The sequence below is a fragment of the Vidua macroura genome, chromosome 25, assembly GCF_024509145.1.
Source record: "Vidua macroura isolate BioBank_ID:100142 chromosome 25, ASM2450914v1, whole genome shotgun sequence".
Classification (NCBI taxonomy): domain Eukaryota; kingdom Metazoa; phylum Chordata; class Aves; order Passeriformes; family Viduidae; genus Vidua; species Vidua macroura.
The window spans coordinates 4,568,399-4,581,826 of NC_071595.1; the positions used below are offsets into that span (position 1 = coordinate 4,568,399).

General features: G+C 50.5%; 2 protein-coding genes across 3 annotated transcripts; one reads left to right on the forward strand and one right to left on the reverse strand.

Annotated features, from left to right (window-relative positions):
* Nucleotides 1-251: 251 nt before the first annotated feature.
* On the reverse strand, nucleotides 252-4,907 carry C25H1orf109 (chromosome 25 C1orf109 homolog). Of its 2 annotated transcripts, none has more exons than XM_053998952.1 (4): nucleotides 4,645-4,907; nucleotides 4,396-4,578; nucleotides 4,162-4,283; nucleotides 252-3,817 (listed from the first exon to the last, which is right to left on the reverse strand). In XM_053998952.1, exons 1-4 carry the CDS (start codon nucleotides 4,905-4,907, stop codon nucleotides 3,750-3,752), a joined length of 636 nt encoding a protein of 211 aa, XP_053854927.1. In that variant the 3' UTR covers nucleotides 252-3,749. The 2 variants fall into 2 exon arrangements, with proteins under 2 accessions (XP_053854927.1, XP_053854926.1); XM_053998951.1 differs by having other exon boundaries at nucleotides 4,162-4,286.
* Nucleotides 4,908-4,973: 66 nt separating this feature from the next.
* On the forward strand, nucleotides 4,974-9,127 carry CDCA8 (cell division cycle associated 8). Its single transcript, XM_053998950.1, has 10 exons — nucleotides 4,974-5,150; nucleotides 5,241-5,369; nucleotides 5,617-5,657; nucleotides 6,144-6,219; nucleotides 6,544-6,674; nucleotides 6,962-7,035; nucleotides 7,340-7,438; nucleotides 7,606-7,732; nucleotides 8,502-8,588; nucleotides 8,911-9,127. Exons 1-10 carry the CDS (start codon nucleotides 5,069-5,071, stop codon nucleotides 8,965-8,967), a joined length of 903 nt encoding a protein of 300 aa, XP_053854925.1. The 5' UTR covers nucleotides 4,974-5,068; the 3' UTR covers nucleotides 8,968-9,127.
* Nucleotides 9,128-13,428: the final 4,301 nt, after the last annotated feature.

A 13,428-nucleotide genomic window follows, 5' to 3' on the forward strand; every position in this document is an offset into this window, starting at 1 on the left:
GCACACCCGTCACATCAGCAGAATCTGCCCCTCCTTGGAGCTCAACAGGGCAAAAGCGGTGACAAAGTCACAGGCACTAGAGAAACACTGAGGCAAGACTGGGGAACAGCAAAAAAGCCAGCTAACAGGTAGTGGAGAATGCTTGCTGTATTTCAGAGCAAATAAGCACTCAGGCAGCCCCTCAGCAAAGTCACAAAGGAGTTCAGGCCAAGATAAAAGTCTCAAAGAATAAGCTCAAAAACCATAGGGACTTGTGAAACCCATACTTGGTTTATTAAATTAATCACAAAGCTTTTTATCACATATTTCTGCCTCCGAGGCGCTTTACACTCCAGGTGCCAAATCCTCTGTGTTTTCCGTAACTGTGGACTCTTGAAATACACTTAGTTTTGAAATCTGTTTCAAATCCATGAGCTTACGCTGAAGCAAAGCTTTTGGGTTTGTTTTGGAAGTCTGGTGTTACCAAGAGCAGGTCCCCATTTCTAAGCAGAACCACAAAGGCCCTGCTGCACCAGAAGCCAGTGCTCACCCCTAAGGGAGGAAACTAAACAACCACACACCAGTCAGGTGCTCCTTATAAATGTGGGCATTTGAATTTAGTAACTGAATTTAGTTTGTGCTTTTCCTGTAAACGAAGAATAACTATTTTCCAATGGAGTTAGCAGGAGTTAAAGCTGAAATTCAAAGTGTGAGCTTTGTGTTTCCTGACAATTTTCCTTTAACAAGGTAGCTCCAGCTGCTAACTGCATTTTATTGCATTCCTCAAAGACAGATCTCCGTGCAAGAATACTTTAAGAACTCTCCTCCAAAAATAAAGGTACTTGGATTTATTTTTATGTTGACATATCTTTTACCAGTTGGTCTCAGAGCCCTTAGTGCTGCCTTACCCATAGCCTCACTAAGACACGGCACAGGCTGGAGCCCCTTGATGCCATGTTGAATGTTTGCCTTTTCTTTTCTATATATTTTATATATTTTTTATAGACCTTTTATGTATTCTCAGTGCTCTTAGAATACATACTTGTAATTCCTTAAGTCTGATAACTTAATATAGTCCTGGTATTCTGCTAAGCCAGAAAACCAAACACCCTAAAGGCCTTGTAGATGAAAGATGGAAAGCCCTATGCTATCTTGAAAAACCAAGGTCCCATCTAAAATACATCCTATAAACTGAGATTAAGCCCATCCAAGAGGGAATACTTTAAGATGAAAAAATGTCACACTGTTATTCAAGCATCTCATTGAAGCATATTTATTAGATATACTAATTTGCAAAATCTATAAAATTGTATACATAATCTCTTGGGTGTACATTTCAGCACATCCCACTTTGATGAAGTGTTGCACCATAAGGATTCTTATTAAATACCAAGATAAAACCCTTTATCCCTTAACTGTGTCTGGCTCTTAATTTTAGGACCAAGGAAAAGGCAACACCCTGACCCCACACTTAGCTCCCCAGGCAGCTGGAGCAGCAGCTGCTCCTCTCACTCACCTCCCTCCTGCCCCAGTACTCAGGAAGGTGCTGAAATCTGGCACCCAGAGACCTCCCTGTGCGGTGAGCAGGGGTCTGACTCAGCCCTGCAGCTGGCAAGCAAGGAGGAGCAGGAGTGGCCTTTCCACCTGCCTGCTGACACGTGTGACACTGAAAGGCTGAATGCCCACCCTGGCTCCTGATGCCAGGGCAAATGCCAGCTGAAGGGAGGGCTGCACACACGAGGAACTGTGTCCTCCTTAGCAATGGGGTCTCTGGCAGCCATCCTGACAGAAGATGCAGATCTGCAATGGAACAAGCCCACAGCTGATCCCAATTAGAGAGCTCTGATGCAGAGACTCACTCACACTCTGCAGAACGCTGCAGACAAATGCAACTGATGACACAGCCCATCAATCAGGAACAGCACAGAGCAATTAATCACACCAAAACTCCAATGAGCACCTCCTTCACCCCATTTCAGTCAGGCAGAGTCAGGGCATGGCCACTTTCAATACAGAAAGCTCCCTCAGCATTTTAGCAGGGCTGTTGTTAGCACAAAGACAGACGAAACATCTGGGAGAAGCAGAAGGGCCATCACTGAACTGTGCTGAACATCTTCCAGAATTTAAACCCATTTGTTCATTGGGCAGCTGTCCTGAAGAGAGGCTGACAGAAGAGGGGTGTTTAAGGGTTGTACAGCATGCACACATGCAAAGACAATTCTGCATCCAAGCTCACCATGATCTACTGGTTTGCGAGGATGACACCCCTGACTGACCCTGAGCCATCAGCCATGCTCCAAACCCTGTGTAAGCAGCACAAGGCTGTACAGCCACGTGAGCCCCCACCAGGCCACCGAGCCCTGCCAGGAGCAGAACCTACCTGGGCAGGACACCCAGCGCCAGGAGCGGGTTTTCCTTGCAGCTGGTTTTCTTTGCAGTTACAACTGCGTGTGAAGAACTGCAGCTAGAACTCGTGATCCCCATCCCTGATGGGAGCACTGGCAGCCCTAGCCCTGAGCCAGCACTCTCCCACTCCTGGCACCCCCCAGCACTCTGATCTGCTCCCCTACAGTGTTCACGGGTCACGCAGTGCCCTCAGGTGGCCACAGGGATGTCCCGGGTTGGGGACACAGAAATGTGAGCATAAACACACCCACAAAGTGTCCCGTGCAATTCCTTATTGGCTCTCTGAGAAGCCCCAGCTCCTTACTGTGGCAGTCACATTCTTCTCTCTCTCAGGACTTTTTCATAGAGGAGTACAGACAGAGGAAACAATTTCTATTTCTGCTCCTTGTTTTTCCCATGTGGAATGTGTTTGGAGAATTGTTTACCTGAGGTGATTGCTTGGTTGGATTCTGGTGAGGATTGTTTGAGCCTGATGGCCAATCCAATCCACCTGTGGCTGGACTCTCGCGAGAGGGTTGCAAGTTCTTGGTAGTTAGAAATAGTAGGTATGTAGTTTTAGTATCTCCTTTAAATAGTATATTAATGTATTATAGTAGAGTTATAATAAAGAAATCATTCAGCCTTCTGAACTGGAGTCAGACATCATCATTTCTTCCCACTGGGTTCACCTGCATTTACAGTACCTTACCAAATACATAACAGAGAGACAAACACTCCACTGCTTCCTGGGAACGTTCAGAGGATCAGTGCCATGGCCAACAAAAAGTGTCCCTGTGGTTACCAGACAGTGATTTCAGTGGTAACTGAGCAGTACCCTTGAAAAGTGCCCATGTCAGAACTCGGCATCATGCACCTCCATAATTGGATTTTCAAGCCAGATTTGCTTCCTTCCTCCTCCATGCCCAGGTAGGATGAATGCAAACACACTGCTCAAAGACATGAGGTGACCACTGTTTCTAAACCTTAATCTGACACATGTTCTTTATTTGTAAGGACAGAGCCCAAATATCTTCCATGGCACTAGCCTGAAGGACTCTATTACACTCACACATCTGCAGCACTCATGTAAGTAAGTATCAACATTTTTACCATGACACAAGACATGCATGTCAGAATAGAGAAAGGACAAGTTCCACAGCTGGAGGTGACTCCCTTCTATCCTCATAGCTTTAAAGCTCAGCCTCTTCTTCAGAGACCATGGCCATTTCCACTTGAAAATGGTACAGTTCAAGCATTTCGTGCTGAGGGCAAGACTCAACTCATTCAGCTTCCAAAAAGCCAGGAGAGCTCCCTCAACTCCTCATTCCCTTTGCAGCATCACAGAACATGCCAGAAGCTGGTCAGTGCCAGTCCCTGCTGCCCTGTCAGGAGCCAGGTGAGCAGCTCACCTCGTGATGGTTCTCCACGAACAGTGAGACCTTCAGAAGTGTATCTGAGACAGAGAGAAAACAACAACCCTGTCAGCTGAATGTGCATTACCTGTATTCTGTACTCTCAAAAACTTGTTCCTAAAGGCAATAAAAAAAAGTGTGGGTAAAACTGACTGAGCAGTGAGCCCTTGCCACACTGTGAGGGAGGATGTTGTTTCCAGCTGTGCCCAGGTGTGATGGTGAGTACTTTCACCTGAAGCTGTCCAAGATCTCAGAGCAGGTCACAAAAATCAACTGAGCAGGGTCACTCACTGCTGCTGAGACCAGTAGAGCCAAGCCTGTCCTCAGGGGACATCAGCACGGAGCCCTGGGAAACAACCCTCAGCTCTCTGTACACTAAAACTACCTTGAACGACGTTGTCTTCTTTGTAACGCTCCAAAATCCTCTCCCAGGACTGCGGGAGGGCTTCCACGTCCGCCAGGCTGTCCAAGCTGAGCCGTTGCAGGAGCAGTTTGCTCTCCAAGTACCTTCTCGCCTGGTAAGGACAACAAGGACAAAATAGCCCCCCCCCCCCCCCCCCCAGCGCTGCCCTGACACCCCCAGCGCTGCCCAAAGACCCAAAGACCCCCAGCAGGATACAGGTGCCGGTAGTAGCGTTCCACGTCCTGCAGCCCCTCCAACACGTCGGCCAGCGAGGGGCAGCGCGGACCACGCCGCAGAACCGCGGCCAGCCCCAGCTCGGCCGGGCCCCGTTCTTCCAAGAGCCGCAGCGCAGCGCTGCTGGCGGCCCCCACGGCGTCCCGCACGGCCCGGAGCTCCTCCCTGCCGGCACAGCGGGGTCAGCCGGGCCCTCGGCCCCTGCCCGCCCGGCCCCGGCCGCCTCCTCACCGCCGCTCGCCGAGCTGCTCCAGCAGCGCCTCGGCCGCGCCGCGCTGCTTCTGCCACAGCCGCGCCCGCAGATCCGGGAAGGCGCCGAGCGGCGTGGCGTCCCACGGCAGCCGCTGCAACGCCCGCATCTGCGCCGCCAGCGTGGCCAGCGCGGCCAGCAGCGGGGCCGCGGCTGCCAGAGCCGCCCGCGCCGCCGCCTCGGCCTGCGCCGCCGCCTCCAGCCAGGCCCGGAGCGCGGCCACGGGCGCCGCCATCACCGCCATCGTTACCGTCACCGGGCGGCGCCGCTCCTTGCCGTCATCGGAACGCGCCGCGCCACCATTGGCGAGCCGGGCGGCGGTTGGGTTTGAAGGGGCTGCCCTCAGTCAACCCGCCCTGGAACACAGCCCGGCCCGGGGAGAGCCCGCCGGAGAGAGAGCCCGCAATGGCCCCCGCCAGGAAAAAGGGCAGCTCCACTACCCGCCGCCGGAAAATGGAGGCGTTCCTCCAAGACTTCGACAGAGAAGGTAGGACAGGGAGAAGGAGGGATCGTGAAGGGAGCGGGAAGGAGAGAGGCTCCGGCCCGCGGGCAAGGCTAACGCTGTGTCTCCCCGCAGTGGAGCGGCGGCTGAAGCGGATCGAGGCGGACGGGGAGCGGATGGTGCAAGAAGTGGAGCACATGTGTGATATGGCCATCCTGCGGCTGCCGCCGGAGATCCGCGAGATGAACTGGCTGGAGTTCTTCGGTGCGGGGCCGGGGTGCTGGGCTGAGGGAGCCCTTCCCGCTCAGATAATAAACCCCGGCGGGTGTAAGGGAGGAGCTGGAATCCCTAGGGAAGGATCCCACGGGCTGCCCGTGGGTGCTGCTTCTGTCCTCTAGGGCTGGAAACTGTTCGTTTGTGCTGGGGTTTTCACCCCCATAGTGACAGCCCTGCTGTGCTGTGTGAGCTGTCCCGGACATGTCCTGATGTATCTGATACGTTTTCTTTCTAGCTCTAGCAATAAGTGAAAACACGCCGGAGGACGTGGCTAAGGTAGGTTTCCAGAACAAACATAAAGCTCTCTAGAGCCATCCTACTCTGCTCCTCACACCAGAATAGAGCGCTGGAGCATTACAAGAGAAACGGTTGCATCAATATTTTCACAAATGTTTCTTTAAAATTTAACAATAAGAGAGGTCCGTTTTATCAGAGGTGGGGTTTACGTGGTCCTGCTGCTCCCTGTTGATCTTTCCTTAGCTGCTAGAGAGCACTCCCAAATCCCTGAGAGTACATGCACTTTGCAGTAAAGGACTGCATTTCCAAGCTGGTTGAGCAGCAGGGTGTAGGAAAGGCACACCTGCAGCTGCCAGCCAGCACTGAGTCCTGAGGGAGTGCAGAGATGCATGAAAGTCCCAGTTTGAGCACAATATGGAGCTCATCTGGCTGTAAAATTATTGGGGGTTTGCCCTACAACTTGGACTTACACAAACATTGGGCTGCCAACAATCCCAATGGTGCCACAAGTGTTTTTAATTTTAGGCGGACAGGGAAATAACAAAAATCCGCAGGCTAAGCACAGAAGTCATCGATCCCCTGCTGGATGTTGCAGAAAAAGGTGAGTTTAAGCATTGTGGCATGATTGGTGAGGTGGAAGCAGGTTGTGGTTACTTAATGCGAATAATAATTCAGTTCTTGCTCACATCCCTCAGTATGTTTAAACCAGGAAAATAATCCTACTTTTATTCCTAGTACCTGCAATACATCTAATTAATTTCATTAAAACATTCAAAATAATCCTGTGCTCTGCAGTGATTAGGATTGCACTGGAATTTGGATATCTGAAGCAAATTGTTGCCAAAACTGCTTGTAGCTGTTTGCCTTCTCTGCTAAATAATAATTTAAAGTTATTATTTACTTAGATAACACTTTCTCTTTCTAGTGAGTAAAATCAAAAGGGGTGTTGAAGCTGATGAGGAAGCAGAGCCTACATCACTTCCACTGCAAAAGAGATCCCGACTTGCCAGCCAGTGTCCTTCAGAAGCTGAGAATGGGGATGCAAGGACTGCCAAGGTGAATAGCTGTTCTCTGGGGTGGCATTATTCTCAGGATAGGTGTTCCTGACTGAGCTGATGACTAGGGCTGTCCAGGATACTCTGAGGGAGACTACACACAGCTATTACTTCCCAGAGAGTTCTAGCAATGGGGGAGGGTCCCAAAGGCTTGAATGGTGTTTGTTCTGGGCTCTTGTGCCATGGAAAGGGACTGAGCATTTTGTGTGGGAGCCTCTGTGTGGACTCAACTGTGGACTCAACTGTCCCATGAAAGGAAAGTGTCTGATCTAGTGATGTGTGCTTCAGGTGAAGGCATCCACCAAAAAGCTACCCACGTCCAGAAGACCTCCCTCAGCGACAGTGAAGGGCATGAGCAAGAGGTAATGGGGATGTCTCTGTCTCATCTCTAGAAATGGAGAGTGAGAGTGCAGATATAAATATCTCTCTTTGGTGGGATGGGCTTTGGCTCATTAGTGGTGGAGGGCAGATTTGTGCCACGCCACAGGGCAAAATTGATGTGAATGAAAGATGGACAGCTGCCTCTCCTGTGAGAACAAGCTGTCCCCAGTCTTGGGGGTCACTGGTTAGTAATAACCCCTGGGTTTAGTGGTGGTCACCTTCTTCAAGTGCCTGTACACTTGTAAAAGGTCATGTTATGCACAGATGTTTATTTCCCTTTAACAGATCGAGCAAAAACAGCTTCATCACTCCAGCTACCAGCAGAATGGTTGATACCTGTGCTCGGGGAGGCACCTCCATGGTTACACCCAGATTTGATCCCAGGTTTGTTAACAGAGACAATAAATACATTTCCCTTCTATCTCTGATCCAATCTGCCTCATGCCATCTGTTTACAACACAACCTTTAGTGGCTCTTTGAACCTGAAATGAAAGACTTGGACTAGAAGTGCTGTGAGCAAATGCCACTCAGTCCTCTCTTGTCGTTTCAGGGTGTTCAAGACGCCGGGTCTGCGCACGCCTGCCGTCAATGAGCGGGTTTACACCTTCTCTGCCAAGGGCAGCCCTCTGGCCGACCCTGAGGACGTCATCCTCACTGTGCCCCTCGGCGGGGGAGAGGTAACTCCTGCCCCCTCACCTGCTCAGGCAGGGCTGGAGGGATGCACAGGCACCTCTTGGTGCACCACCAGCTTCGGTTCATCCACTCTTTAGCTGTGCCACTGCAGTTTATCTAAGGGGCTGGTTGAGCTTAAAACAAACTTCAAGAGACTCCTGGCCAAGGGCAGCCCCCTTGCTGACCCCGAGGACATCATTCTCACCAGGCACCTGGCAGGGGAGAAATAACTCCTGCCCCCTCACCTGCTCAGGCAGGGCTGGGGGGATGCACAGCCACCTCTTGGTGCATCACCACTTCAGTTCATCCACTCTTGTCTCTTTAGCTGTGCCACTGCACTTTGTCGAGGGGTTGATTGAGCTTAAAACAAACCTCAAGAGAGTCTTAGCCAGAAATGGGACCTGCTCAAGCTGGTTGAAACAGAACAGGAGGATGTTTCACTGTGCATTCACTTTAAAACACTTAAAGCAGCTGTAGTGCCAGTGTAGTGGGTTTGACATTGGCCAACCGCCAGTGCACCCACAAAAAAAAATCATCCACTCACTGGTTTTATCCCCCCTCACCACAAATCAAGCTATTTAAAACCACCACAGCCAGTATTGCATTAATGCACTGCAGGAAAGGTGTGAGATGAGTTTCTGTTCCAGCTGAATGTAGTTCTCTGCCGGTCTATGCTTAGATCTTAATCTCTTTTATTTTACTTAACTTTTTTACTGTCTCCAGCTGCTGTAGCTGGTCAGACAGAAAACCTGAGATTTGAGTTTGTTTCCACAGAGCATACGTTTGACAGAAAAGGATTTGACCAAGAAGAATTTTCTTCAGCTGAACCCCAAGGCCCAAGGGCTCATGCAGAAGCTGTCAGTAAGTCTGGGTGGTTTTGTGAGCCATAGCTGTAAGGCAGTGCTGTCCCTCTGTCACCAGTCAGGGGACTGTTGAGCTGCAGTAGAAACTCTTTATTTCCCCCTGGCCCCTTGTCTTGAATTTTGGCTGATGTCAGAGGTGAAGAAGCAGCATGGAGGAGGGAAGGGAGAAGCAGGAGCTTTACATCACATCTGGCTCAATACACAGTGGGGAAAAGAGCTGCTGTCACTGCTCTGAAAACCAAAGTTATGCTTTAGGCTGAAGCTGCAGGTGGTTGTGGGCTGTACCCGTGTCTTTGAGTACTGATTGATTTCTCTTTCAGGTTTGTCTCACACAGGCTTGCAACGAGGCAAAAATTCCCCTAGATGGAAGTCAGTGAGCAAGACGTCCCTCTGTAGTTCTTATTTTAATTTGTATCTTCCTTTTATTGATGTACAGAATGGAAGCTAAAAACTAGTTATTTTACCTATGATGTGTAACGGGATCAAAATAAATTGACCTTTGGAGAGAAAAAACATTCCTTATTTTTTTTTATTTCCTTTAAGGTTGAAACCATGAGACTGTTCTCTTGGGCTTGCAGATTAGCAAGTGGGCAGAAAGCCTGATGATTGCCATGTTAAGAGCCATGTTCAGAGTAAAGAACTCTGCCTCTCTAACTTGGTCTACAGTTTTCTTTTTCTAGAAATAAACCTGTTTCTTTATAAGCTGGTGCACTGTCCTTTCCAAAGATGCCTCTTTGTCCTTGATTTAAGCTTCTTTATGGGGCTATAAACAAGGATGTTGAGACTTTGAAACCTTTTCTATATTTGAAAAGTTCAACTTTTGGCAAAACCAGGCCTGCAGCATGGTTAAAAGGGAGACAAACTGTAATCAGAGCTCTTTGGTGCAGGGTGTGGCATGGGAGAAAGCTTATAGAACAGCATTTATACATGAATTTCCTTTGGAGAGCAAGCACTTTATTGTATGGAAGACCTCATGTATATACAATGGATTTGGAAAACTCTCTTTGAGAGGTTTTAGCAGATTCTTCTGATGGAAGGGATGATGGTTTGGAACAAATTAGAGATCTCCAGGCAAAATTTTCATGCAGGAGTTCTTGATTTGAAGGTGCAGAACAGCACATGCAGCTCTCTCCTCTGACCTGTATAATTCCACCAAAAATCCATGTTTCCTGGGTCAGCTTGAAAGCATAAGGAGGGAAAATACTCCTTAGCATCACTGAACTCATGAGACTTCTCCCTTTTCTAAATCAGTGACTGGGGAGCTGTACAAAGGTGAAATTAAATGCATCTCTGGAAGGTGCATCCACACCTCCCAGGTGTATGTCAAGGCTTCCTTGAGTCTGGGTGGCAGGATGGGTCCTGGCTTTCACAGCCTCACAGTTGAAGGTTTGAGCCTCTCAGGAGGCCAAAAGCACTGTATCCAATTTATTCACAGATGGGAGCTTGCTAAAGACTGGATTTCTCTCTCAGCTGAGCTGCACCTCCAATCCACGTTGGCTGTGAATTTCGTTTGCAGCGTGATAATAGGGAAATTGTTGTGGCTGGGCCTGTGGCTGTGGAACTGGGGAGGGGGCACTGCTAGGCTGTCACCAGAGCTGCAGAAAGCAGAAATATCCTCTTAAAATCCAGTGGGAGGAAGCAGAGCCTACAGGGTGCAGCTTCAGAGTGATTTCTGCCTTGTCTCCGGTGAGAGTAGGGAATAAATTGTCTATCTCCGAAAATTACTGCCCACAAGCCACCGAGCTTTACGCTCCCCTCAGCCAGAAGCATAATTACACTGAAAAGCAGGATTAGACAGAATTGTTAATTTTAGCATTGCACACAGACACCAAAACCCCAGACACCCCCTTATCTCTCCAGGGGAAGATTCTGCAGCTGTAGTTCCTGTCAGGGCTCCTGTGCTCTGCTGCTGCGCCGGTGTCTGTGGCTGCTCTGTCAGGGTCACACGGCCACCAGCCTAGAGCAGCTTTCCAGGGAAAGACCAATAGTTACAGGTCAATCATCCCCATAAAGTACAAACCCTGCTGATGGTGCAGAGTTCAGGGCTGTGCTGAGCAGGGCAGCCCACAGGCTTCATACACAATTTGGACTTAATTCCTTTGCTCTGGGGGTAGTAGCTGGAAATGTCAATAAGGTCTCAGCTGCTGTTGCTGAGTCCTGAGTAGGACTGGGACCTGATTACAGTGCCAAACTGAACACAGTGCCCTGGGAGAAAGCTCTGCATCTGATGCGGTCAGATGTTCCTGTGCATTTCACTCTTTCCCAAAATAAAGAGTTTGTGATTTTTCTTCCCACTTATCCCTGAAATAGTCTGAGAGCCTCGAGGCAGGAGGGAAGGGTCAGTGCCCAATGGCAGCTTGCAGATCCGTGTCTCTCCCTGTCCACCCTGCAGCAGAGCTGGGGCTGTGGTGGGAGAGGAGTAGGAGCAGGGCTCTGCTTCAGCTGGAAAGCTGATCTCCCACAGAGGGTGACCTTGTGGCCTGTGAGCCCAGGAAGCTGGATCCTGATGGCACTTGATTGATGGCATCTGAGGAGCCTTTCTCTCCAGCGTCAGCAGCTGCCTCTGCTGACTGCAAATGAGGGCACAGGAAGCTGGGCAGCAATGGATGCCAAATGGAAGGTGCAACTGGAAATGCACCTGTGTGGAGTGTGGGCAGGGGAGGCCTGGCCAGGGCAGCACTGAACCAACAGCTCTGGCCCACTCAGACACTCCTGCTTTGTCTTTCTGTTCCTTCATTAGTGCTCAGGAAGGGGACGGAATGCAGCTCCAGGGGAATCTGCTGGACAAAGAAACCCTGCCAAGAGCTGCCAGCACTGAGTTCTGTCTGGCCAAGCAGCCCCTGCAGAACAAAATGTGCCAGAGCAGGGCAGGGATCTGCAGCACGATGGCTGCACAGTCACAGCCCAAGAGCATGTGGAAGCACAGTGGGGAGCAGAGCACTCAGAGACCACGTCACAGCTGCCAGGCCTCAGGGAATCCTGAATTTCTGTGCCTTTCTGTGCCTTGGTTTGCCTTGGCACAATGGGAGCCTCCAGGCTGGTGCAGCTCATTCCCCAGGCCAGCACATTCAGCCCTTGGGCAGCGTGAGGGGAGGGTGGGAGAGCTGAGCACTGATCAGGGGCTGCAGCTCAGCCCTGAGCACCGCATTAGTTTGTGCATGAATGCCCAATTCCCTTGCACCTGAATTCCTAGCACCCAAACAGGGTCTGGGCAAGGGCCTGGCAGCAGTGTCAAGCAAAATGGGAATTTGCTGGAGAAGTTTTTCTAAAGGAGCTGCTGTCCTGGGGACCCTGACTGAGTTGGGGGCCCAGAGAGGCACCATTGGTGCTGTCCCCATGGCTCCCCTCTGGTCTCACCAGGGCTCAGGGTTGGGAGGATGTGCCAGCACAGCCCCAGCACATTGCCTCAGCCTTGCTGTGCCTGGTGAGCAAAGAGATCCTGGACTGAAAAGGGATTTTTGTTTCTACTCTTCCACCTGCCACCTTCTGGAGGTCTCCAGGATGGGGGACAGTGAAGCATCCTTTACACCTGCCATGCCTAAACGGGGCCATTCTGTCCTGTCCCATGGCTCAAGGAGCTACAATGGCTCTGCAAGGTGGGACCAGAGCTGCCTACAGGGACCCAAGTGACAAATTGCCAGTGACATTGTTGAGGGGAGCACACACACGCAGTGATGGGGTTGTAATGAATTAAGTGCTGTTCAAATTGATACAGGACTGCTGTAAGGAATATGTGTGTGTGTTGTGAGGAGTAGGACACAGGTGTGATGAATATTGTCCATCAGCTGTGATAGAAAGCCCATCATCCCAATACATATTTTCAAAAATGAATTTAAGGCTGAAAGAGATTATTAAAAATGAGGAGAGGAAATTGTCTGGGATATATTTAGAGTCCCTTGCTAGGTAAGATGAATTCCAGAAGTGAAAATACTGCCTGTGGGGTGAAAGGGATTGATGCTGATATTGTGGTGGCTCACGATAAGATAGGGCTGAGGCAATTCTCCTGCCAGGGGAGAGTGTCTGGGGAAGGAGAGCCCTTGCCTGGGACTGCTGTGCTAGGGACTGGTGTGCTGGGCTCCAGGAGGGACGCACAGTGCAGGGACTGTCCTGGAGCCGTCAGCCCTCCCCCAGAGAGTGCAGCAGGTCTCTGTCCCCAGCCTGGGGTCTGGCTGGTCCCTTCCCACCTCGGTTTCCTTCCTGAGCCTGTGGGCACTTTGCAGCTGGGTGGTGGGGACACAAGCTGGTGAGGGATCCTGGGATGCCAAGAGGAAGAACACTTCTGCAGAATGAGGTTTATGAGCAATCAAGCCTGGAGATGCTCAGGAGAGAAGCCCCCAGCACTGGTGCTGGGTGGGCTTAGGCTGTGCCCCTCTCCATTTCATTCCCTGGCACTAAGAGGACATGTCCCTGTATCCCAAGAGCTGTGCCAGCTGGGTCTGAGGAGATAAGCACAGCAGCCTGCAACCTGCCTTGCCCTGGACATCTGGAGAGCTGGGTCTTGATCTTGGCTGTTTCCTCACTCTTTCATTTATCTCTCTCTGCTGCTCTGGATGACAAGATCATTAGAAAGCCAGTTGCTGTTGCTGAGCTCTTCCTCCCAAGCTGTGTGTAAGCGTGGACGATGCCCGAAAGACAAGAGGTTTAATTGTGTTCTGCCTGCAGCTACGGGATGTCAGCCAGGCAAATTTATAGCCAGGCTGCGTGGGGGTGGGAGATGCACCTCCATTACTCACCAGCCTGGATGAGGTTTAGCTTTATTGTATCCTGAAATAGCCAGAGCCTGGGAGGTGCCGATTGAAGCCATTTGAAAACATGACAACATCCTTGGGACAAGAGGT